Below are 23,709 nucleotides of genomic sequence, written 5' to 3' on the forward strand. Positions count from 1 at the left end.
GCAGGCAAATGTCATTTTTAATGCACGGTCAGAAGTAGGTCCCACAGTCCTTTGGAGACCTGCCCAGTGATGGAAACCTCCGACTGGCTGAAATAAAGAGCACAGCCTTTTTGGCAGAGCAGGGATGAGGGGCATTCATGGAGAAGGGGAAGGGGAGTGTTTGACATGGCCATCATCTCTGGAGACATTGCCTCCTGCCGAAACTTTCATTCCTCTCAAAGCATCTCAACCCAATGAGCTTGTAATTTAATCTCCTGTGCTTCTTCTCAGGGTGATTCAGTTTGCTGTGGATTTTATTTGCACATACATGGTTTGTAGTTAGAGGGATGCCGGCTCTCTGTCTACAAGGACTAAGGGAACCGGTTGAACATTAGACTGGTGTGGGCAAGCACCTGCTGCACAATAAATGCATCCCCTGCTTTTCCAAATCTCCCTCTTTTATTCCCTGCTCTTTCCTCTTCCCTCGTTAATTTTTCCACATTTCTTAATTTTCTTTTTCTGGCTTTCCACTCCTCTTTTAAAACCAAACACCTCTTTTTCCCCATTCTTTGTTTCTTTCCCCATCCTCTCTGCTCCCTGCCCTTCACACCGTGCATCGGCCTTGATCCTAATGTTTGAGCCAAACTTGTGAACCCATGCAGCCCACATCCCAACTACATTTATAAACTAACGGAAAAACTCCCACTTTCTGCTGCGGGTCTGTTAAGTTGAGGTGGATTTGTAAGGGACATATATTAGAGTCAATGACAGAAAGCACTTGCTACGTGTTCACAAAACGTCACCAACAAGGGAAGGGCAGCCAGCTCTCTGGGTTTCTGGGGACGTGCTCTCTGTCTACGCCGTGGTGGTATTTGTAGATTGTAGCACATTTGTCCATAATTTACGGATGTCAGGCAGCCCAACTGGGACAGCCACTCTTACCGGGCGAGCAGATGTCCAGAAATCCTGACATATCCACTGCGCACGGGAACATCTGTGCTGTAGCGTCGGAGCAGTCGGATGGAGGCTCCCGGGAAGCCACGGGGGATCCTCGGTTGTGGCAGTAACATCAGCTGCTGTGTGACCCCGGCACAGAGGGTCTGGAGGGCACATCCCTGCGCTCCTGCGGGCTTTTGCAGCCATAACAAGCAGACAGTGTCAGGGCGAAATAGGGGACTGAAGAGATTTTTTTCTGTGCCAGAGGCTTGCTATGATGCTGTGGATGTCACTGTATTTTTGGTGCCTGGATTTGCGAGCTTCAGCACGGAGATTGTGTTCCCTTTCTCTTTTCCCACTCAGACCATCAGCAGTGATGCTGAGGATTTCTTGGTGTCCCTTAAGCCCAGCAGAGACCCGATCTTCAATTCCCCTGAGCCACGAGGGAAACCTGCAGCATGGTCTGGAAGTATGTGGCATTCCTCATTTTTGGGGGCTAAAAAATAAGCAGGTTTTTTCATATAGGTCTCAGGCCTTTTTAATGTGGAGTAAGAGAGGTGCCCCAAGCCCAAGTTTTATGAAGTCCCACGAAGGTGACACTGGAATAGGGAGGACATGATGCCAAACCCTCGGGGTTGCTGTCAGAGCTGGTGGCACTCACTTCTCCTTCACCGGTGTCCCGGCAGCGGCAGCCCCTGCACGGCAGGATCCTCCCTGCCCTCTCAGTCCCCGCATGAAGCATTCTCCATCTCTAAAGCCAACAGGGCTAGGTCTGGAGAGGCTTTGGTCAGCAAGGAGTCCTCACCCACATCCTGCAGGGCTGTTCTGAGTTTTGTCTGGAAACGTGGTGCTTTCAGACATGGGGGCATTAGGGTATTAAAATCCCAGAGCTGATGCTGACGCCACATTTACAGGATCTAAGGCAGGGCCAGCCTGTAAGGCATGGTGACACATTTACTTAACAGGGAGAGCAAAAGCAAGGTAATGAAGCATCTCCCTGTAGCTTCCCCAGAAGAGGAATGGCATTGATGGTGATATCCTCACCACCAGATAGCACTTTCCCCGGGGAACCAGGCAGACTGAAATAACACTTCACCGTACAGCTGACAACAGAGCAATTACCGCCCCAAGCTTCCTAAATAGCATCCAGCAGCCTTGATCATTGCAATGACCGTCACTGGAGAAGGTGGGTGATAGACCATGGCAAGGGCTAGAGGACATTGTTTCAGCCTCGCCAAGTATTGTCACCAGGTCACATGTGTGTCATGTTGTCAACAGACCACAGTCCCAGTGCGTTACAAGGTACAGGCTCTGGGTTAGACACACGTCCAGGACGGAGAGAGACTGTCATCCGGTCAGCGGATGCCGCTCCCTCTTCCATGATCTCATTGCTGGCATCTGTCAGCACCATCCTCCGGGGAAAGCCCTCACTGATAAAAGGTCTCCACTCCCGTCAGGGAGACAGCGCTGCTTTCACCGCCCTGGGATGGGGAAAACCAGCCTCCCCAGACAGATGGGTTTCTGTGTTTGGTCTTCTACAGTAGTAGAAGAGATGGTGTCTCCGTAGGTGAGCGCCAAAGTGGGCCTGGGTGGCTCTCCTCATGTTGAGGAGCTCCCCGGCAGATCCTAAATCAGGGAGCACTAAAACAAATGTCATCTCTGGTTCGAGACAAGCACGCTCCTGTTTCGTTACCCGGGCCTTGCAGCCTGGCAGGATGCTCTGCTCCTGACACATTGGGTCCAAAGTCCAACCCAACTAAAACTCTCTTTTAACTAGCTTAAAGAAAAGGTTGTATCTATTATAGACATAGATCTAGCTATTTTTATTGTAGATAAAAAGTTGTAACAAACTTTGCCAATGTGGAGAAATCTTTCGTCCTGCTCAAAGCATGGAAAGTAAGCACGACTTTGCCCAAAATTTTCTCTCTGATTTTAATATTCTGCATTTTTTATTTTCTCAAACTCCTGGAAAGAGAGCAGTCATCCCACATTGCATCCCCTGGGTTTTGCGACTCTTCTGCAGCACACTCGGGGCTCCTTAGAAGAAAAGTGTCATATGAGGGAAACCACCTCAACCAGGGCTTTCAGAAAGATAGATGTGCTGAGGGCCACTCTTGACGATGTTACATTAACAAACAGTCCCTTCCCTTCCTAGTCCCAGAGAAGAGCTCCCTCCTAGATGGGAATGCAGCTCTCCATGTCACAAGCAGAACATCCGAAATTAGCTGAGGGGTTTGAAGCCTTTGCCAGCAGTGCTCAAACAGCTTATCTTCTGGCGGGGTGCCCGGGCCCTCTCTGTCCCTGCTCGGGAGCCACAGCTGGCGGTGGCTGTTAACCCTTGAGGCCATCACCCGATCCCCCAGCAAGCACAGAAAATGATGGGGAGCTTTGCAGACGTCCGCAGTCAAAGCCGCCCCTGCCTGCTGAGCCTCGGGGAGAAACGCACACAAGCTGGAGGCTGTGCAGAAGACCCGACAGCTACTGATGTGTTGGAGAGGAGCCCACAGGAATGCCGGGTCCCGTGAGGCCACGCCACAGCTACACGTTCCTACTGCGGTCGGAGAAACCCGGGAGGAGAAGCGGGCCTCTGCTATGTTATGCGCTTTACAGATGCCGTACATGCAAATAGTCCGGGGAATTTGTCATCCCCAAAGAGGATTTGTCATCCCCAGGAGGAACTTAAAAGTACTACTGGGATCTTAGCTCCACTTGGCTTTTTTCTTAAGGGTGATGACTCCCCGTAAGCAGCATAACTTGAGCTGTTGAATATGCCCCAAACGGCGACTAGAGATTGAAGGAGCAGCCGGAATACCTTTGTTTCTCCCCTTGCAGGGATCTGGTTGGGATTGCTGTTCTCCGGCTGCCTCAGCTCAACCGCCGTGCCTGTCCACCCTGAGGGACTCCCCATCTGGGACTCTCTCCATGACTCTGAGGCTTGGCAGGACACAAAGCCTGACTGCCACGCACAGCCTCCCCCCCCGCCTTCTCCCCCCGTTCCCTGTTCAATAATGCTGAATATTATCTCGTCCCAGAAACTGATTTCGTCTCATATTGACTTCACATCTCGGGCCCAGGAGAAGCTCTGCATGTCTCAGAGCTCATCAGAAACCCATGATCCTTTCAGATGCCTAATAACAAAACGAGCGCTTCCATCTCGTTCCCTGACCAGATATTTCCTCATGCACAGAGGTGAAATACTCCCTCCAAAATACGCCTTTATGAAATAAACTTGCAAGTGCCGCTAGCTCCAAACTCCTCTGTGCCACCGTTTCCCCCAGCCTTGGTGTCCTCCTCTGATTTCTCCTCCTTTCACTGCCATAGTCAGAGCAGGCTGGTGGAGGTGTTGGCCCGATGCAGGTGGGCTGACATACACACTTCTTAGCTCCGCTCCTGGCTCTCCATTCTCCATGCTCGTCGCAGTGACAGGTTGATACCGCGTGGGTGGGCTGGGAGACAGCAGCACAGACAGGAGACCCAGACAGCCCGTTTGGGAGCGCAGCAGTAGGGCGAGAAGCAAGGAGATTCCTGGAGAGCGTCGGAGCTGCAGGGGAACTGCAACCACAACTGGGAAACAGAAATGAACTTGCATAAATCACTCCACATGCCACATTTATTCCTCCAGTGCTCATAGAAATGGCAGAGCCCAGCTACAGCTTGGAGTTTATTGGATGGCTGCTGGGCTAGCGAGATTCATGGGAAAATTAAAAATTGATCAGATGAACTAAAAACAATGTGTTCTGCTGGAAAAAGTTGGCTTCAAGTAATTTTGCAACTCGGAAAAGTATTTTTTTGAACCACGCTTGACATCGTTGAACACATATTTTGCAACTGGCGTGGGGTGACGGGCAATCACTGCATGCTTGAAATGGAAGTGAAACATTTCAGATTTGCTCACTGGAATCTTTCTTTCAGGTTTACAGCTTGAAAAACACTTCTGTGATTATGGCTTTTCATTGTAACTCATGACAGATTTATTACTCTTTTCTTTGATACCCTAACAAATTTCACAGGGAAAGAAAACCACACTCTGCCCAGCTCTGGCTGCACGCACTTCGGGGCCAGACATTGTTTTGCAGGGAAGGCTGTAGTGTGGACACTTAAAACAAGGGCTACCCCAAGCCCATTTGTGCAACTGGCTGTTTATCCCAAACAGTAGTATTAACAGTCAACAAGTCAAAGCAACTGTAGCTGCTCAAGTCCCCAGCAATGGCATCTGGTACTCTGGATGCAGGTGTCCCCACCGGGCATTGCCTACCTGCACCAGGGTCTGGGTCTGCTTTTCAAAGCAGAGCCGGCACGGGCCCCGTTCAGCTGCCCCTGCAGAAGCACATAGCACCATTTGGGGTCCTCTGCCGTCACTGGACCATCCGTACGGGGCTGGTGGCTGTGACAGGGGGCCTGGGGTAGATTCCTGCCCGTGCAGAGCAGCTGGATGCCAGGCAGGCTGTGAAATGGCATCACCCGCCGCTGTTTAGGCAACACCACAACACTGTCCTCATCTGCTTAAAGAGAAGACTCTTCTCTACCTGAATATTACTGGGGGAGTGAGAGTGTGACTGTGTTCATACTCCTTTCCACAGAGCTTCTCCCCACTGCCGAGGCAGTCGGCTCTGGTGGGTGGATCTCATCGTTTTCCTGATCTTAAGCACCACGATTAAACCAGACACTTAATGTAAGACCTCTAAATTCAGCCCAAAGTTCTTGCAGGGCCTCAGCACTTATCACCCCAGCCCCAAAGCTCTGGCAGGAGGTTTCAGTGGCTGACAGTTTGATTTCCACCACGCAGCGAGCCAAGGCTGGCTCAGGAGGGGGGATTGAATGTTTGCAAAGTGCCTTGGGCTGAGAAGCACCAGCAGCCCCAGATGGCTGTCTGCCCCCCGGGGTGAGGAGATGGAGGTCCCTGCAGGAAACTGTAGGACCTGTACCCAGCACTTTTTTTACAAAGATTTCCAACAGAGATTTACAACAGGGATTGCCACTGGTAGAAAAACTGAGCGTTATTAGTGGTACAGTCAAAAATCCTGGGAGTCGCTGAGCATCAGGGCTGGGCACAAAACAGCCAGGGTGCCAGGTCCTTTGAAGGAGTCCTTTCCTGTGGGGCCAGGTGCCATTTTAAAATGAAGGCACTGGTTCTCGTTTGCATCTTACCTGGGTGAGTTGCTTGGGGTCATTTTTGGTTTGATCTGCTGGAAGGGAGAGGCGAGTCGGGACTGCTCTGTTTAGTCTTACTCATCTGGCATCTCACTATCGCACTTCTCTTCTGGCCGGACCAGCTGTTCCCCACAATCAGTCCCGCTGAGATAGCAAAACCAGCTAAACGTGCTGTTCCCAGTGTGTCCCTCCAGTCTACAAACAACCTTACGCCTTCCACAAGTCACCGAGAGAGGCCCCTGTGCAGGACACAGACCCCCCCTTTGGAGCCTTTGAGATGAGCAGGGGACTATCAAAAGCAGAAGAGAGGTTTGCAAAATTTGTCCTCAGCACTGGGGACCAAAGGAGGCTTCAGTGTAGATCCAACCATAAGGAAAGCAAATCTCCCCATGGTATGGATGTGCTGTCGGGGTGCAGACAGCACCCTTCTTCTCTAGTCCTCCCTTTCCCAGAAGGTGCAAGACATCTGTTCCAGCTGGCCTCCTGTGATGGCACACCAGCCACATAAGCTCCCACCTACGGACAGGAAAAGAATCCTGTGGGGAAAACCCAAGGAGAGAAGATTTCCATCTTCTCCCTACACATACACAACTTTTTTCATGCAGGATGAGTGTGCCCAGGCAGGACCGTAACAGCCCATGACATCTCTCAGAGACCTACTGTAGCACAGAGGGGTCCGGGTGAGGGTGCACAAAGCATGGCTGGGCGTCCCCTTGGTGAGACGGACAAGCAGCCTGGGCTGCCTTACTCCAGGGGTGTTGCGCGGGCTATTGCACCAAGCAAAGACAAAGCAAGAGCCTTGCAGGACAGATTCTGCTCCATTTCCTATCCTGTCCACAGCACCAGAAGCAACACAAAGCACAAGGAAGCTCAGAGCCAAAGGTGCAGGTTGTGTCCCCTCCCGGGAAGCCTCCTAGAGAAGTTGGGCAGCGGCAATGCCCCTGGGAACCAAGGCAGAAACATGTTGCAAACCACCACAGCTGCAGCTCTGAGTTTCAGCTGAGGCTTGGCTAGAAAACTCCTGCAGAAGGGCTGTGCTGGCTCAGCTTCCCCGTGGTGCTGTGACCACAAGCAGCACCAACAAAAGGCCACAGAAGGTACGTAGCTGCATCTGCTTTGATGGTTTTGCCGGCACAACTGCAGCGATGGGGAGAGGGACGTTTTACTCACAGTCTTAACCTAGGCACACCAGCCAAGCCTTATCCTCTAAATTAAGTCCAAATGGCTGGAAAAAAAAGTTTTGTGGCTAAAGTTGAAGGAATTAGCCTTGTTTCGTCTACAAAAGGAGGCTAAAACCCATAAGATAATAGTCTTCCACCATGTAAAAGGTTGGTGTAAAGCAGGAGGTGGTCAGTTGTTGTCCCTCAGCTCCTGGCAGGAGGATAAGAGGTAATTGGAGTAATATCTAGCAAAAGTGACTCAGGTTAGACATGAGGAGTAACTAAAAGGAGATTTAAACAACAGGCAATAAAATTGGAGATTAAGTTACTGAAGAAAGCTGCAGACTCCCCATCTCCGATGGTTTTTAATGACAGATGAGACTAACTTTGACCGGGAATAGTTTGGGAATACTTGTTCCTTACCTGGTGAAGGAAATCTCCATCTCAACTAGATATTCTGTTTTAGGGGCTGAACATGGGCAAACAGATGGGCAAAACCAAAAGATAAAGCTACTTTAAGAAATCATTGCCCTCAAGAACAAGCCACTCTGTGAAATATGGCATCCCAACATTTTATGCTCTGCTTACTTCCCATCTCCTGTATTACAGTTACGTGTATCGGTCAGCCCCTCACCCTGCCTTTCTGTCCTCTCCCCTTTCCCAAGCCCTGGCCGTGCTTTCCCTGGGAGCAGGGCTGCTATACGATATTTAGTAGGTATTTTTAGCACGTGCATCACTATGGCATCTCCTCCTGCCTAAGAAAGCTGAAGTTGGGACCTGGTCCTGCTGTGATGTGAACCTGTGGTTCCCAAGAGCCGGGGCGCGAGCCACTGAGCTGCACTTTCCAGATTACACAGTTTACTGAAACTTCAGGGCCAGTCTGATTTATTGACGCTGCCTGAAGCCTGCAGACATGGCGGTGACCTCGTGTTGGTGAGCAAGGGCCAGCTGATCTTCCAAGGTGCTTCTGCTCGAAACAGGTGGATTAAATCCCTCCTCACCCCAGCAGAATAGATGTAAGCGTTGAGCCTGTGGCAAAGTCACATTCAATGACCTCTTGGTAGCCAAGTGCTGAACCGGCTGAAAAGGTCAATAGCGTATCAGCCAGAACAGCTGGATCTAATAGAAAATGAGTCAAGATGACACATAGTTAGCATTGCAGGAATAACAGATGTCGCCCGGCTTGGTTGTACCAGCGTGTTGATGTACTGAAGCAACTGAAGAGAGACTCGCATGACCACAGCGTATCACCCTCTTCCCATCCACTGAAACTGAGATGACCCACAAATGTTATACACAAATTTTCTGGTGACCAGGTTTCCGCACATGGCAAATAGAAGGCAGATCTCGCAGCAAAACGTGATCTTGGAAAGAGCCATTTGCAATGAGGGACGTGGAGATGGAGCAGATTGCAAGGTAATGGATATAACCCGCAGTTTCGAGTTGCATTAGGACTCTGCAGTCTTCAGTCCCCGGCCCAGCAACATCACTGCTGCCACCCTGGACCAGGCATGCCAAAAACCCAGATTTGCCATTTTACCTTCTCTGCTGTTGTTGAAGAGATGGTAACGTTTGCAGGTAAAAAAAAAAAAAAAAGCAGCTGCTTAGCTCAGAGCATCTTTTATTGTCCAAGTTAAAGGAGGCACATGGGGGCAAGGCGAGGAAAGCAGCTTGCAGGGAGCGGGGCTGTGGAGCCAGTAAGTCTTCCTGCGGGCGTTGCAATGCTGCACTGGCAGCACCTCACTCCCAGAGCTGTAAAAAGGATTAACTTAACAAATTTAAAAAGAAAAAGAAGGCTAAAATAGGAGTCTAAAATAAGAATCAGAATCCCTCTGGTAAATTGCTGAGCTCGCTCCCCGCTGTGGAGAGCCAGTCGCGTCGGGGGGAGTGAGCTATTTTCTGGAGATGTGCTGGAAATAGCAGGGAGTTGTCAGGGAGCAGCAGCGGGTGAGCATCAGCAAGGGAGCCTGTGGTCCCCCAAAAGCTTTCCTGCTAGGTCGGGCACCCCAGCGTACGCTGGGGGGATGCAGCAGGAACCAGGCGGATGGGATAGGATGGGATGGGATGGGATGGGATGGGATGGGGAAGGTGGTGGGCTCAGTGCTGCTTATTCAAGGCTCCTGGCTCCAGTCTCAGCAAAACCACCTGGTTTCTGGGCAAGGCACTGAGCCCCGAGCCTTGGTGTGCCGCTCATGGAGGCACAGCTGAGTGCACGGGGGTGCTGGCCCAAAAGGTGGGGCTTCTTGCAGCCCCACAACTTATGGCACCATCCTGGCACTGCGGACCAGCCGCTCTGGCCCCACAGCTCTGGCAGCGACGGGCAGCCGGTCATCTGGCAAAGCAATTACTGCCAGGCCCGACGTGCCGCTGCTAGTGCAGAAATTGAATTTCAAAGCAGTCGGCAGCAATTCCCCGGGGAGCACCGGCAGGTGGATGGGGTACAGCAGGAAGGAGGTTTTTCTTACCAGGCTTCAAGCCTCACTCAGACGTGCTGAAATTAGATGCTAAGCCTTGAACTCAAATCCTCTGATCTTCCCTTTTGCATTCAGCACTGCTCTTGGTTTTTCCCTTATAAAACCTGTTTGTTGAAGCCACACAAGGTACCTCCTTGGGAGGTGGGCTCTAAAACATTTGTCCTGAGTTTTGAGATTACTCTGCCTCTTGCAGAGGGCATGACGGGAAGGTGATGGACACTGGAGCAGTCAGAATAAGCCATGCAATGCAGGAGACTGGGGCTAAGAAACTATGCTAAGGAAAAACAGCTTTCCCATGTGGTGGAAAGGGGTCACAAAAGAAAAAAACATCAAACCTAATTCCCTAGTCATTGTTAAACCTGGGAAACCATCACCAAAACCCAGGGGTTTATTTTGCTACGTATTTTCTTCCCCTCAGGACCAGCAGACTGGCACGTAGAGCACTACCTTGTAAATGAGTAACCATTTCTTATGGAGGTATTTACAATAGAGGCGCGTGAAGAAGCGCTGGTTGTTAGAAGGGTTTTGGTGAGATCACATGAAGCTGATGAGGCTTGTGACTGTCTGGATGAGAACACCAGGAGGGAGGATGGCAAAGGAAAGCCTCTGTGTGTCTCAAAGAGGGAGGAAGGTAAGGAGGGGGCTGCAGAGTTTCCGTACCACGCTGTTTCCTGCGGGCAGTAGGTTATGTCTGGTGCTTGTCTCGGCAATGTACTGTGATAATCCTTAAGCCAGATCTTTTCTGGCCATTCGGTATGTTTTCCACCCAGCATTCCCGAGTGTTGGTCCCTCGTTGTAAGAAAGCGTATGGTCAAGTCTGGGAAATGAAATCCCCGAGTGTCTCGCCTGCACTCGAGCTCCGTGTTGCAATGCCCAGTGGGGACTATAAGCAGCCGAGCCAAGCCCACGCCAGGTCCCAGACCCACGTTAGGACTGTGCAGGTTTATCTGTATTTCCAAGGACCTACGAGCACCCTCTTACGCAAGCTGCAGACTCTGGGCCCCAAAAGTCAGACCGAGCACAGGAAAGGCAGCTCAGCACTGCCATGGGACGGCCTCGCTCTGCGGGCGGTGTGCGGGCTGTCCTCCTCCCCGAGACCTGAAGCAAAGCCTCCAGCCTCAGCCAACCTTGCTGAGGCACTGGCCGCTGAAGCGAGGAGGAGAAGAGGATCTCTTCCATATCTCTTTGCTTTTCTACGGGACCCCTCACTTTGTACATGAGCTCTTGTTCACCCGCGTGCAGTGGCGGGGAGAAGAGGAGCTCCAGGCGAGGTCCCCGTCCCTGGGGTGGCAGTGACAAAGCAGTGTAGTACTCGGGAGGGCCACTGGAGGTCTGTGTGCATTTGCTTTCTCCTCTTCACTGTACAGCGCTGCACAGCGCAGGATCAACCCCGCTCACCCTCCCCTAGCCCGGGCAGGACAATGCACCCACCTCCCCGGGCCAGCCTCAGGCCCCACAGGGCGGCTCCACTCCCATCTGAGCATCCCGGGGCAGCCCCGGGGCTTGACTCACCTTTGGCTCCATGGCAGGGTGAAAATCCAACTGCAAAACAGGAAAATCAGGAGGATGGCTCGTCTGGCTCCTCTCCACCCAGGAGGCACCTCCTGCAGCTGAAACCCCACCGGCGGGAGATCCCCGTTCTCTGTTTCCCAAGGAGCTGCTTGTGGCTCTCCCAGGCTTGGAGTGAGTTCATCCTCTGTCCAGACCAGCATGAAGCTGTCGACCTTCAGGATGCGCAAACCGCCTGCCTTTCCCTGGCTGGCTGGGCTCAGGGACAGGGCGATGCTGGGGTTCTTACAGTAAGGCTCATTTTCCCAGGGTCGCAGGTTCCTGCTTTCTAAAGACACTTGCTGTCATCCAGCCCCTGCAGCTCCAGTCCTGCACCTCTTGCCTGTATCCCCCTTGTTGCTTCCCTGGCCCCTGCTGCATCAGTTGCCCTGACTTTACTTTTGATTGAGTTCAAACATGCTTGTGAGCCGCAGGATAATGGCATGAGTGTGTGTCTGCACAGTGGTTTTCATTCTGGGAGGGCGCTCACCCCCTTTCCCAGCTCGACAAACAGACGGGCACAACACAGCAGCTGTCTGACACAGAAGCGGCATCGAGGAAGCCGGCACCATGGAAGCGGGATCACAGCAGTGGCTAAAGGGTGGCTCGCACTGGCTGTGTTTCAGCCCAATTTTATCCAGCCACAACTGCAGGATGGCTTCTTCCGTGCCCTGGCCTCTGTAGGGTGCCAGGCTGTGCTCATCGCTCTGGGCTGGGATGCCATGGGATATCACCATGCATTTTGTAAATTTGCCCAGTGCAATGAATATAGCAACTTCACCATGATGAAAATGCCACTGGATCTTTTAAAGGTCACAGGTTGTTAGGACTTCAATTTTAAAGGAGATACGGCACCCCAGGATCACAGCGTCACCCACTACCACGTGGTGGCCCTGGTCAGAGGGGAAAGTCAAACCTCTCCTTTCGGTTTCTAGTGCCTGCTCTCCGTAGATGGTAAATTTTCCTGGACCAGGACCTGTGTCAATGTGAATCCTGCAGAGCTATCAGATCAACAGTATCCACCAGGTAACTCCGAGAGTGTCATCTTTCCAGTCACACACTTTCTTGAAAACAGTTCTTTAAAAATACAAATATTTAAAATATTTAAAAATACAAAAATTTGCTTGTGTCTCTCTCCACCCAGTACTTCTGTTGCCAGTCCACTGCTTTACAGCTTTCACGATATTTGGTGTTTTCCTTAAAGTTCTAGTTTCTGGAACCAAGTACCTCCCACAAAGTCCCACTTTAAAAAACCAAGCAAAAACCACAAAAGGGGATTTTCCCCAGAATTCGATGTAGAAAAAAAGCTTGAGACAGTGAAATGGTTTCCTCAGCTCCAAACAGAAGGAAAACTAAAAGGACCATTGGCTCATGGTCTGCTGCCAGGGTTGTTGCTTCTGGGCGCTGCCACCACGCTTTCCTACCTGACCCACACTCAGATCCCAAGCTTTTCCGCTTGGATATTTTAGGGCTGAAAGTCTCACTTGGGACATACTCCTGTGGCTTTCCTTACCTATAACTACATCATCTACACTGTCCTGCTCTGGTCAGGAGCTCCAGATGACAGTGGTGGACCTCACCATGAAGGGAGAGCAGAAAGCAGAGCTATAGTAAGCAACAGCTATCGGAGCCTCACTGTCTGCTTTGCAAGGGGTCAAGCAAAACCTTAATAAGGCTTTTTGTTAACTGAGCTTCAGAAACCTGCTGCCACGTTACGTATGCACAAAACATCCCCCAAATAGCTTTCAGTTCAGGTTGGGCAAAAGATAACTGAAATTCAGCTGGGCTGCGGTGGGCCGTGTGCTCTGGAGGGAGGGAAAAGCGGCAGCAAAGGCACCGTGGGAGCTGAGAGGGGCTGGAGGTACGGGACACCTTCTTAGTGCACAAGGATGCAGGGTTGGGTTGGGGGAAGGAGGCACAAGGATGGCGTAGGGAAAAGGATGACCAGCTTCAGGAAAGGAGGAGCATGGCTGTTTTTCGGAAGCATTGCAGCTTGGAAGAGTGAGGAAATATTAAATGATGGGCTTTTTCAAGTGGCAGTGCTAGAAAATGCAGATGGCTTTCCTGAAAATGTGAACCATACTGTTCTTGGCTTACAAAGAAGAAATGCCCTGCACTTGCCGTGTTCCCAGCAAAATCGGAGCCGCACACACACAGAAAACCAAAGTAGGCTTCACAGCAGACTCCGGGCTGAAGCTGCTCTAGCTTTGTCTACCCTAGGAAAATGGGGACTCCTCGTTCTCGGGGCAGGTCTTCATCCGACTCAGAAAAACAATGATGTGTGATCCTGCCCCGATCCTCCTGCCCCAGCTGTGAGCTTCGGGGGTGAAACCTTCCATGAGCAGATGTCCAGTGTGCTCTTTGCAGGGTGCGCATCTGAGCGCTGCTGCCTGTGGCCAGCTTGGAGCCTGTCCCCGGCTCCCCAAAAACCCCTTTGCAGACCCCAGCTGATGATGCCCAACACCTCTCCCCATGCCCACGCCGGTCCCGAGGAGGATGCTGAGCTCAACGGCATCTGGATCTCTGCGGAGAAGAAAATCGAGTGTCAGACAGCTGCGGGAAGTGGGATTTTGAGAACTTGAGGCCCCCCAAATAGTGAAGGGGGGGTCAGGCTGATGTCTCTGTCTGCCATCAGTTTTGCTTCCCCAGGAGGAGCGCAGGTCTCTGCGGTGCCCAGAGCGAGCATTCCCTCACCCCTGTGCAGAGGGAAGGGGACCCAGGACCCGCACCCTGCAGCATCGGGGCCTGGAGGCATCACTGAGCAGGAAAACTGGAAATACCTGAAAATTTGCCTCAGCTCCTTGCTGAAAGGCATTATGCAAGGAAAGGAAAATCCCAGCCTGGATCAAGTGCTGGAAAAACCAGTGTAAAATCAGCTCTGACAGGAGCCCAACCCATATAGGGGATGATATATATTGCCTCCCCCGAGGCAACATGCACATTGCTGCTGGAGGAGTTTGGGGCACTCGCTGGCCCTTGCAAGCAGTTACAGCGCAGCCTTGCAGGCCAAGCTGAAAATGCCACTTTCCTTCGCTCAGCAGCAGAACTGACTCCCAAATGTAGCCAAAAAAACCCCAAATAACCTTTTCACATCTTTTCCTGTCTTATCATCACGGAGCTCATCTTGAGCCAGGGCATTCGTTAGCTGTATTTTGAGGTTTTTCCACCTGTAGTTGGTTTGACATCTAATTTCCTCTTCTTGCTAGAGAATATACTCATCTCTTCTCTGCTGTGATTTTCTGCCTGTTTTCCTTCCTTTTACCTCCCCTGGGTCCTTTTCAAACTCCTTCCCCCCCCTGCCTGCTGTCAGGCTGCAGTGCCTGCCATGTAGAGGGGTAAATAAGATGCTGCTCGTCCAAGTCCCGTCAGCCTCCTTAGAAGATCATAAGGCTACAGCCGTACTTTGGCAATCGTTAGTTAAAATAATTGCCAGCAAAATAGCTGTTGGTCGAAAGTACAGTCATTAACCTTCTGTTCTTCTCTTCTTCCTTAGCAAAGATGGATACACATTGACAGAGTTGTTCATGATACAGCAAATTTTGTAGTAGCGTTACCCCGCTGACCCAAGCAGGTAGCCAAAATTTGGGTGGCTGGAGGTTTATTTACAGCAAGAGAATGAACTGGCTGTGGAGGCAGGTATTTCTCCAAAGCGATGTTGCTAATTTACAAAGAAGGTGCGAAGTCCTGCACTGAAAACCCCAAGAATTGAGCATTTGCTGGCTCACACCACCTGTGTTACTCCCATGTGCGTAAGAGCTCTCGTGCTCTCAGCTTTTCTTAGGCCACACAGAGTCCTGGTCCCTCCATGGCACCGTGCTCCCAACACAACTCCCACGCAGCCTCTCCCGTGCGTTGAGGAGCGTTCGCTCTGCATGCACAGCTCTGTCTCCTAAGCTAATTAAAATGAAGGTTTCTGGTAAAAGCTGAAAAAAATTGCAATTGTTTTTTTATGCAAGCTTGCAGCAATCATATTAACAGGAGGGAAGGCGTGTTGTCTCCCCAAGCCACCACACTTAGTGTCAGGAAATACTGCTCCTTAACTGAAGATGTTTTAAATCTCTACAGAAACTCTCCTTGTTTGAAAGTATTCCTCAAGGTTGCACCAAGAGGCTCTAGATAAATCTCTGAATAATCGTTGGATAGGTCTGAAACCCAGCTCAGAGTTTAATGTTCCTGTCATTAGAGTGGAGTTTCTGGTGTAACACCTGCCATAGATGGTACTGTACATTAAATGTAAGTGCAAGCTCCAAAATCCCCGTTCGGAAGAAGATAAAGCCAGCTGTGTGTGTGTACACTGTTTGGGAAACATTCGGATTTTATTCACAATCCACAAAACTCTTTCAACCCAAAAAAAGTTGTAGGAAGAGATTCATCTTCAGATATCCCCCGGGGAGACTTCCGCAGCCGAGCTAGTCACCCTGCACCCTGCACTCCCGTTGCAGACAAACCCAACCACTTTTAGCACATGATTCATCCGATCTATTTTAGAGGTCCACGTTGGGATGGGAGGCTCCGTGCCTCCCAAGAGGATGGGTTTCCCCCTTTGCAGTGCCCGGAGCGGAGGGCAGCCAGCTCCGACACCGAGGTCCACCTGGCAGAGGTCTATGTCGTTCAGTGGATGCCACCTCTGGCCCCTGGTTACCAATTCACTGAGTTTTATAAGTTGGAAATAATTTGGCACATCGGGTTTTATAGTGACTTATTATTCGTGGCACCCAGACAGCCGGGGAAGGAGGGAGCCTGCATCGCCGCTGCGACGGGTCGCGGCGTACGGCAGGACTGGGGAAACTGGGATGTGTGCGTGGTTACCTGCCAACCGCTCGCACGGCATGGGTGCCGCTGCCGGTGACGGCTCCTGAGCAAAAGATTTGCGAATCCTTGGGCTCGGGAGTCTGTGTGTCGGGAAAGGGGCCAGCAAGCCGCTCTCAGTGGGAAATAAGGGCTCCAAAGAGAAGCTGCTGCAGAGCTGCTGCAGTCAGAGGGAGTGCAGTGAGAGCAAAACTTCGGATGCTAATTAATCCCCTTTTAGGAAGATATTTATTAGGCAAATGCCTCACATTCATATGCACATCTGCAGTCAACAGAGAGGCTTTTACTTTTTTTGCAGCCCAGCAAAGCGGGAGGGTGGGAGGCTGCTGTGGCCAAACAGCCGGTGGTGCTGGGGGGGCTCAGCCCCCTCCGGGCATCTCGGGTCAAGCGTGGAAAAACCAGTTGAAATGACCAAGGTCCAGGTTGAAGGAGAACCTGGAGGTAGTTGAGAAGAAGAGCTTTAAACCCAGATACCTTTCTTCCTCGCTCGCTGATGGGGATGTTGCGAAGGACATGGTGGGAGCCATCCCTGCCAGACAGCCTCATGCCGCTGGGAAGAGCCGTTCCGGAGCTGCTGCATTAATATAACCTGGGGCAGTTTTTGCTGTCAACCAGTTAATTGCTGAGGTTGATTGATACAGCCCCCGATGAGCAAAGGATTGTGGCTGCTTGTAGCTTTTGCAGAAGAAAGATAGAGCCAATATCATGGCTCTCCGGCACAGGGCCCATGCCAGCAGCACCTCTCTCCTCGCCCAGCAGGTACTGAGCAGTATAGATGCTCTGCAAGAGTAACTGCTCGTCCTAAATTGTTTGCTTCATTTGCAATCACACAGATCTCATTGTTTCAAGAGTTACAGCAAAATCTAGTTGGAAGATGTTTCAAGTCATTCAAATCCCAGGGTTGGACAGAAAACCTAAAATTTCAGACCGAGAGCGGGGTGTGAGCTTCCCAGCAGCGGAAGGTAATTCTGTCGTACGTCTGTTGGGTGCTTCCTACGACCCGTAAAGGGGGGGGACTCCCCCCGACCCAAGATGAGAGCTGCAGTTTTGGGAGGGATGAATAATGGCATTTCCAAGGCTTACTGGTTTGATGTGCTAATCCAAAGCAAAGTCAGCCTAAAGCAGACGTGCTGAAGGCAAAACATATTGAAAAACATCACTGAAATACTCAAACGTCCTGAGCCCCCCAGAGCCGCCCAATCTGCCCTGGTTATCCCAGGATTTTTTCCCGGCCGTACCAATGGATTGAACATCTATACAGGCTCCTTCTTTACACTGAGCGTGAGAGCTGCTGGTCTGAAATTCAAACTCTAAACTGTCCATCTTAATTAAATTAGTTCTATCCATGAGGTTCAGCGGTCGGTCATGGCATGTGGGAGATTTACCCTCAGGTCCTGGAGGAGCGGCAGTAAACCCAAGAGCAAAATCCTCAGTGACTTGGGATGACAACTGTGTTCCTAAAGGCTGAAAGCTCCTGGCAGAGCAGTTGCCTTGCCAGCAAGCCGCTGTTAACAATATCCTTTTTATTCCAGGGGCCCAAATCTGCCGTCTGCGAACCTGACTGGCTTTGGCAATTGATTTCAGCGAGGCCCTTGATTTTCACTGACATTTGCTTCGGTCAGTCACGGCTGCCTGCTCCGTCCCCGTCCCTCCTCCCCGCCACACAGCAACACCCCCAGAGCCTCCCCTTCCCCCCGACTTACAGAGAAAGCTGAATTCCTGGCTTTGCAATAAGAAAGGCAAAGTTTGGCATTCAGACAGCGAGGAAGGACTTGGGAAATCTGGTCTGGTGCCTGTGTCTTCTTCGAGTTACTGCATGATGGTGCATAAATCACCCTGTTCCCCTGTGCCTCAGTTCCCTCGCTGTGGCCGAGGATGACGGTACCCCCTCACCTCGGGGGAACAGCAGATATTAATTATCGTTCATAAGATGCTCAAATGTGGCAGCATAAATAGTAAACAAGTATTTAGTGCCTTTCTGAAGTTAACTCATCTGCAAACACTCAGGTCCATAGCCTGGGACTGGAATTGGGAGCTCCCTGGCTGTTATGTAACTGCAGTGGGTTTGGGTTTTTTTTTTAAGGAATGGGTTGGTTTTATTACTGTAGTTATTTCATAAATAAGTAACGCATCTGACTAGAAAGGATCAAACAAAAATAAATGCCTGCTTAACCCAGGCATATGGAAGCTAAGCGTTATTTTAATTGTATTTTTGAAACAGCAACCTCCTATCTTTGGCCCAAAGCTTCCAGAATTCAACGGCAAACACTGCCCTGATTTTTTTTTTTTTTCCCCATCCACAGCCTCTTTGCCTTTGCACTGGTGAATGTGGGGCTGTCAGGTATCTCCCAAGTGCAGGAGTCCAATTGATCTTTGCTGAGGCGAGACATGACGGGGGGACACGGGGATACCGTATGTCTCGCCTCTCCCTGTGGGGGGATCTCCTTCCACGGGAGGCTCCACTCCCGAGCCGGAGATGTTGCTCTTTTGGCTAACCCTTCCACCGAGCAGCAAGGCCGCCGTCATACCTGTGTTGTGCTGTCTTTCATAATCCTACGTTTTGATCACCGGTGCAGACAGTCGCAGGCTTTGGGAGCTGGGAGTTGCTCTGCCTGCAGTTGCAGAAGATGCTCGTTAGAAATGGGAACTCTGCGGGCGCTGGAGCCTGCTGCTAGCAAGGCCGGGCCGTGCCTGCCCCTCCGAGCAGGCTGGCAGCGCTGCAGCATCTGACCACGAGTAGGTCCCACAGCCGCCCGAGGAGCAGCTTCTCACCAGGGACGCCTGATGCAGCGCGAGCCTGTGGGGTGCTGGCACTGCTCCTCTGGGTGGGAAGGTTTCCAAGTCCTTACCTAATCCTTCCCCCTCTCCCCTTTCTCATCTCTCTTACTCCTGAACAATTTTTAATAGAAAAGTGAAGCAATGAAACCACAATGAAATCATCACAATGAAATCAAGCTTTAGCTTGGAGCAAAGATCCAGTCACCGCGCGTCTTCCCGAGGACCAAAATGTACCCCATGAGCTCCTGGGGCAGCAAATGCTGCGGGGTGCCAGCGACACAGCTGCACTCACTGGTGCACGGGTGCACCTCCCGGGGGGATGCAGGGGTGAAGCTTGTAGGGGAGCGCATAGGTGCACCCTGCAGGGGCATGTGCACCTTGCAGGGGGACGCGGGGATATAACTCAAAGCGGGGTGGGTGCAAGGGTGCCTCCCGGCAGGGGGATGCACAGGTGCACCTTGCAGGAGGAAGAGACACGGATGAAACTTTCAGGGGGGTGTATGGGTGAAGCTTGCAGGGGGGTGCACCTCCCAGAGGGATGCAGAGATGAAGCTTGTGGGGGAGGCACAGCTGCACCCCGCAGGGGTGGCTGCACGGGTGTCACCTGGCAGGGGGAGGCACTTCGCAGGAAGGGGGGGCCGGCGCAGCTCTGCAGCTCTGGGCCGGCGGCGGGAAGGGGGTTCGGAGCACGCCGGCTCCCCGCTCAGCATCCCCCCGCCTCCGCCCCGTCCCTGCACCGGCCGTGCACGGCGCATGCTTCGGGCAGATGCCGGCCGGTTCCAACCGGGAGAGGCCGAAGCTTTTCGGGTCCTGCGAAGAGGAGGAGCCCGTCCTTCTCCCTGCGCACCCTCCCCCTCCCCTTCTTCGCCCCGCGGAGGGGCGCGGAGGCGGCGGGGCCGGCCGCGCTCCCCGCACCGCGCAGCGGCGTGGGCACGGGAAGAAAAGTTACCGACCGGGGCGGGGGGGCTGATATATGGGGAGGGGGAATTTATTTGGGGCTCGGGAGGCGGTAGGGGCAGCGCGGCTGCACCCCCCTGCAGCGTGTTCCCGCGCAGGGTGGCTGGGGAGGGTGGGTGCCCCTCCGCGCCCCGCGGAGTGCCGCGCTGGGGCTGCGCGGGGACGCGCCGCCGTGGTGAATGACTCACCACGGAGCAGCCCACGCCGCAGCCCGCCGGGACGCGGTGCGGTACGAGCGACGCCGGGGCCCCCCCACCCGCGGCTCCGCGCCCCGCAGCCTCCCGCAGCGCTCCGCGCAGCGCCGCGCACCCGCAGCGACTGTTCCAGAAAGCTGCCGGGCGTACGGTGCTTTCGCTGTAAATAAATAAATAACACACCCCGCCCCCCCCCCCCCAAAGCAGGGGTTTATGCAGGTAGGGATGTGCGACCCCCTGGAAGAAGCCCGGCCGCCGCCGCCCCCCGCGCAGCGACGCGCCGTAGTAATTTGCAAGGGGCGGTGCAGGGATGGGGAAGGGGGGGAGGTGTCCCGCCCCCCCGATCACATGGCGACCCCGCGCAGCCAATGCGGGGGGCGCTAGGACCCCGGGGACCCGCGCCCCCCCTCCGCCCCCCCGCCCTATAAATGCCTCTCCAAAATGCAGTGGAGCTCTTTTCTCCCGTCCCGCCCGGCCGCGCCGCTCCGCGCCCCGCGCAGCCGCCGCCGCTGCCTGGCGGGTCTCCGTCCTTGTTCCGCACCCCGCTCCTTCCCCCTCCCCTTTTCCTTTTTTTTTTTTTTTTTTTTTAATTTTATTTTTTTAATTTTTTTTACGCCCCCCTCCCGTTTCTCTCCTCCGCCCCCTCCCCGCGGCCGGTTTGCATGCATTGTCTGTCTCCCAAGATGGTTTGTGAGACCAAGATTGTGGCGGAAGATCATGAATCAATCCCGGGATCCAAAAAAGACACGATCATTGTTTCTTCCTCCCAGATGTGGCCCTCTTTGGCGGGCTCCCCTCCTTCCCCCCCGACTCCCCTCAGCTCCCCAAAAGAGGACCCCAGGCGCGACAATGTCTATATCCGCGAATTCCACCCCTCCGAGCAGGAGGTGGTGCGCCGCATATTTTACGAGGGTATCATGGAGCGGATCCCCAACACGGCGTTCAGGGGGCTGAAGCAGCAGCCCCTCACTCAGCTGCTCTACGGGCTGCTGGCGGGTGAGTATCTGCTCCCTTTTGGGGGAGGGGGTCGCGGGTTTTTTCCCCACCCCCGGGTCTTCACAAAATGGTCGGAGAGGCGGGAGGAGCCGGGGACCCGCCGGCCCGGGCGCGCTGCGGCGGTGCGGCCGGGGGAGCGCCGCAGCATCGTGCGGGGCGGCCGCGGAGCCGCAGCGCTGCGGCGGGGGCAGGCGGGCTGGGGAGGGGGGGTTAGCCCGCGGGGAAAGCGGGGTGTGCGGCGGGGGGGGAGCCTCGAGCCGCTGGGGGATGCGCGACCCTGCGCGGGTTTTAAGGGTGGGGAGCGGTGAGGGGGGGTCGCCGCGTAGGTTGCGCAGGGGTGAGGGTACAGTCGTCCTTCTAGTTATTCCAGGCCTGGGGGGGGGATGTGGGGGGGTGCGGTGAAGGGGAGCGATGCGCGCCTTGCACCGCGCACTGCACCGCCCCCGCGCAGCCCAGCGCGGGGGGGGCCGCCGCGTGCCGGCGTTGCCTGGAGACGGCCGGGCCCACTAGCGGAGCCCCCCCCCCTTTACCCTCCCCCCGACGTGGGGAGGGGGGGGTAAACCCTGCAGCACGGCCGGGCGGGGGGGGGGGAGGCTCACCTCCCAGAGTTGCATGCCCAAAATAGCACCTGCAAGGTGCCCCCCCCATGCAAATAATTGCAGGGAAGCGGGGGTGACATTATTAATAATGTGTGCTCCCCACCCCGAGCAAGCTTTGGGCTGGTTTCTCATGCCCTTGATGGTTGCAGGCAGGCTGCACCCCCATGCCCCCAGCCAGGGGCGAGGACAGGGCCCTGTGCTGGGGGGGGGGCCCCCAGCAGGCAGTTGGGGTGCAGGGGGTCTCAGCTAGTGGCTCTGGGAGGCTGGCGCCATGCCGGGGAGAGCTGCCATCTCGGGGATGTCTGCAGAAGCCCACCAGGTCTTCAGCAGCACCCCGGCATCGAGGCGGGCATGGTGTCTTCCCCGGGAGTCGGTGCTTCCCGTGATGGAAATAGTAATGCCGCAGTGACAAACACATGGCTGCGGAGCGGCGTGCCCGCAGCGTGGCTTTTCCACCCTGGCTGCATTTTGGCCTCGCTGGGGAAAGCAAAGCGGGGCCTGGGGTGTGCCTGGCCCCCGGCGTCCCCACGAGCCCCTCTCTGGGGGGGTTTGGTGGGACCTGCCATGGCATGGTGGCATCTTCCCCGCCAGCTCTCTCCAGACACCCCATAAACTTCTTCGCGGTTATCTCGGCGTGATATGCCGTCACTTAACATGATAATCTTGAGAGTGTGACTTGTGCGTGTACTGCAAATGTATATTTTGTCTGTGCTTTTTTTTTTTATAATGAGTTTGTATTCCGAAATCAACACTAAATTCTCTTTTCTGACAGGTATCGTTTATTTCTCTTCCTTATCTCCATAGTAATATGCTTTGTTGTGACCAAGTCCTTCCTGCTGACCTGCTGTTTGCCCATCTTTCTGATGGGCATGAGGTACTACTTCAGTAGAAAAGTTATCCTCCACTATCTCGATTGTGCGCTGCATACGGACATGTCCGATATTGAGCAGTATTACATGAAACCGCCAGGTGAGTATGAATTCCCCAGAGGGAGCTTCCCCCAGCCCTGCTCGGGGAACATGGCTGCTCCCTGCTGCTGGCGCCTTTTCTTCCTGTCAGCAGCACTGAGCAAGCTCAAAAATCGCCAGAATGCAGCTCTTTAGCCATAGCAGGCACAAAGCCATGTTTGGTTTTGTTTTGGTTTGGGATTTTTTGGTTTTTTTTTCCTTTCCCCCCTCCCAAGATGTCCAGTCATCCAAGGCAGCCTCCATCCACCCCCTGAGTGCAGCACTCCTGGGTCCCACGGCCGGTCTGGGGACCGGGGCGTGGGTGCTCGGGGACACCGAGGCTGGATGATGCGGGTTATTTACTGATGGCTGGGTCCACCCCAGCCCTTACTTCTTGAGCTTGGTGTTTCTTTGCTCCTTGCGCTTGGTATTAGCTGTGAGAACAGGAGGAGGGGGAGGTGAAAGGCCTTTTAGCCCAAATGCATAGAGGAACCCATTTTAGTTACTGCACCCATTTTCCCATATTATTCAAGAAGAACATTCCTTAATGCAAGTGTTTTGGAAGAGGCACAGATCAGGTATGTAAAGGGATGCTGCCTGGGTTTGACGTAATATGTGTTCATCCATTTGTTACATATATGCATGTAATTAAAAATATAGTATCTAAAGATAATATTTCCTTGTTAAGCTGTAGAAGATCTCTTATGTGATTGTTTTAAAAAAAAAAAGTCCCTTTAGAACTTGTCGGGTGCTATTTCCCTTTTTGTAGGCATACATCCATGTTGTGGACCAGAGCAACGGGATGTCTGGGCGGTCACTTGGGGTTTGATGTTTGCTTTTGGTGGTCGCATAGTGCTCGTGGTGAGCTGGGAGAGCAAGGCAATGCCAGTATCCCACCTTAGTTCCATCTTTTCGAGGTATCTTCTCTGTTGTTTTTTCGTGTGATCGTGTTTTCGCTGCATCATTGCTGTTCCCCAGGTGTGACAGACCTCTTCCTGGGCACTTTTAGGGGGCTCATAGGAAGTACTATAGCCACAAACGTTCCTTTACTCCTGATGTGCAATATTACCTTTTGCTACAATGATGCTCCTCCTCTAATAAAAATCCCCAAATATCTTAGATGTGCTTGCTTTAGATTTCGTTTCTCGTCATGGTGCATATCTTGTACAGATCTTGTCCCA

At 53.1% G+C, this 23,709-nt stretch overlaps 1 protein-coding gene across 1 annotated transcript in view; it reads left to right on the forward strand.

Moving 5' to 3' along the window:
- Positions 1-20,438: 20,438 nt before the first annotated feature.
- Positions 20,439-23,709, forward strand: part of NAT8L (N-acetyltransferase 8 like) — a 31,564-nt gene continuing 28,293 nt past the window's right edge. The window contains exons 1-2 of the mRNA XM_075148567.1: positions 20,439-20,982; positions 22,386-22,550. Coding sequence (XP_075004668.1) covers positions 20,649-20,982; positions 22,386-22,550 — 499 coding nt within the window. The 5' untranslated portion in view covers positions 20,439-20,648. The remainder of the gene's footprint in view (positions 20,983-22,385; positions 22,551-23,709) is intronic.

The sequence above is a fragment of the Calonectris borealis genome, chromosome 4 (genome assembly GCF_964195595.1).
Source record: "Calonectris borealis chromosome 4, bCalBor7.hap1.2, whole genome shotgun sequence".
NCBI lineage: Eukaryota > Metazoa > Chordata > Aves > Procellariiformes > Procellariidae > Calonectris > Calonectris borealis.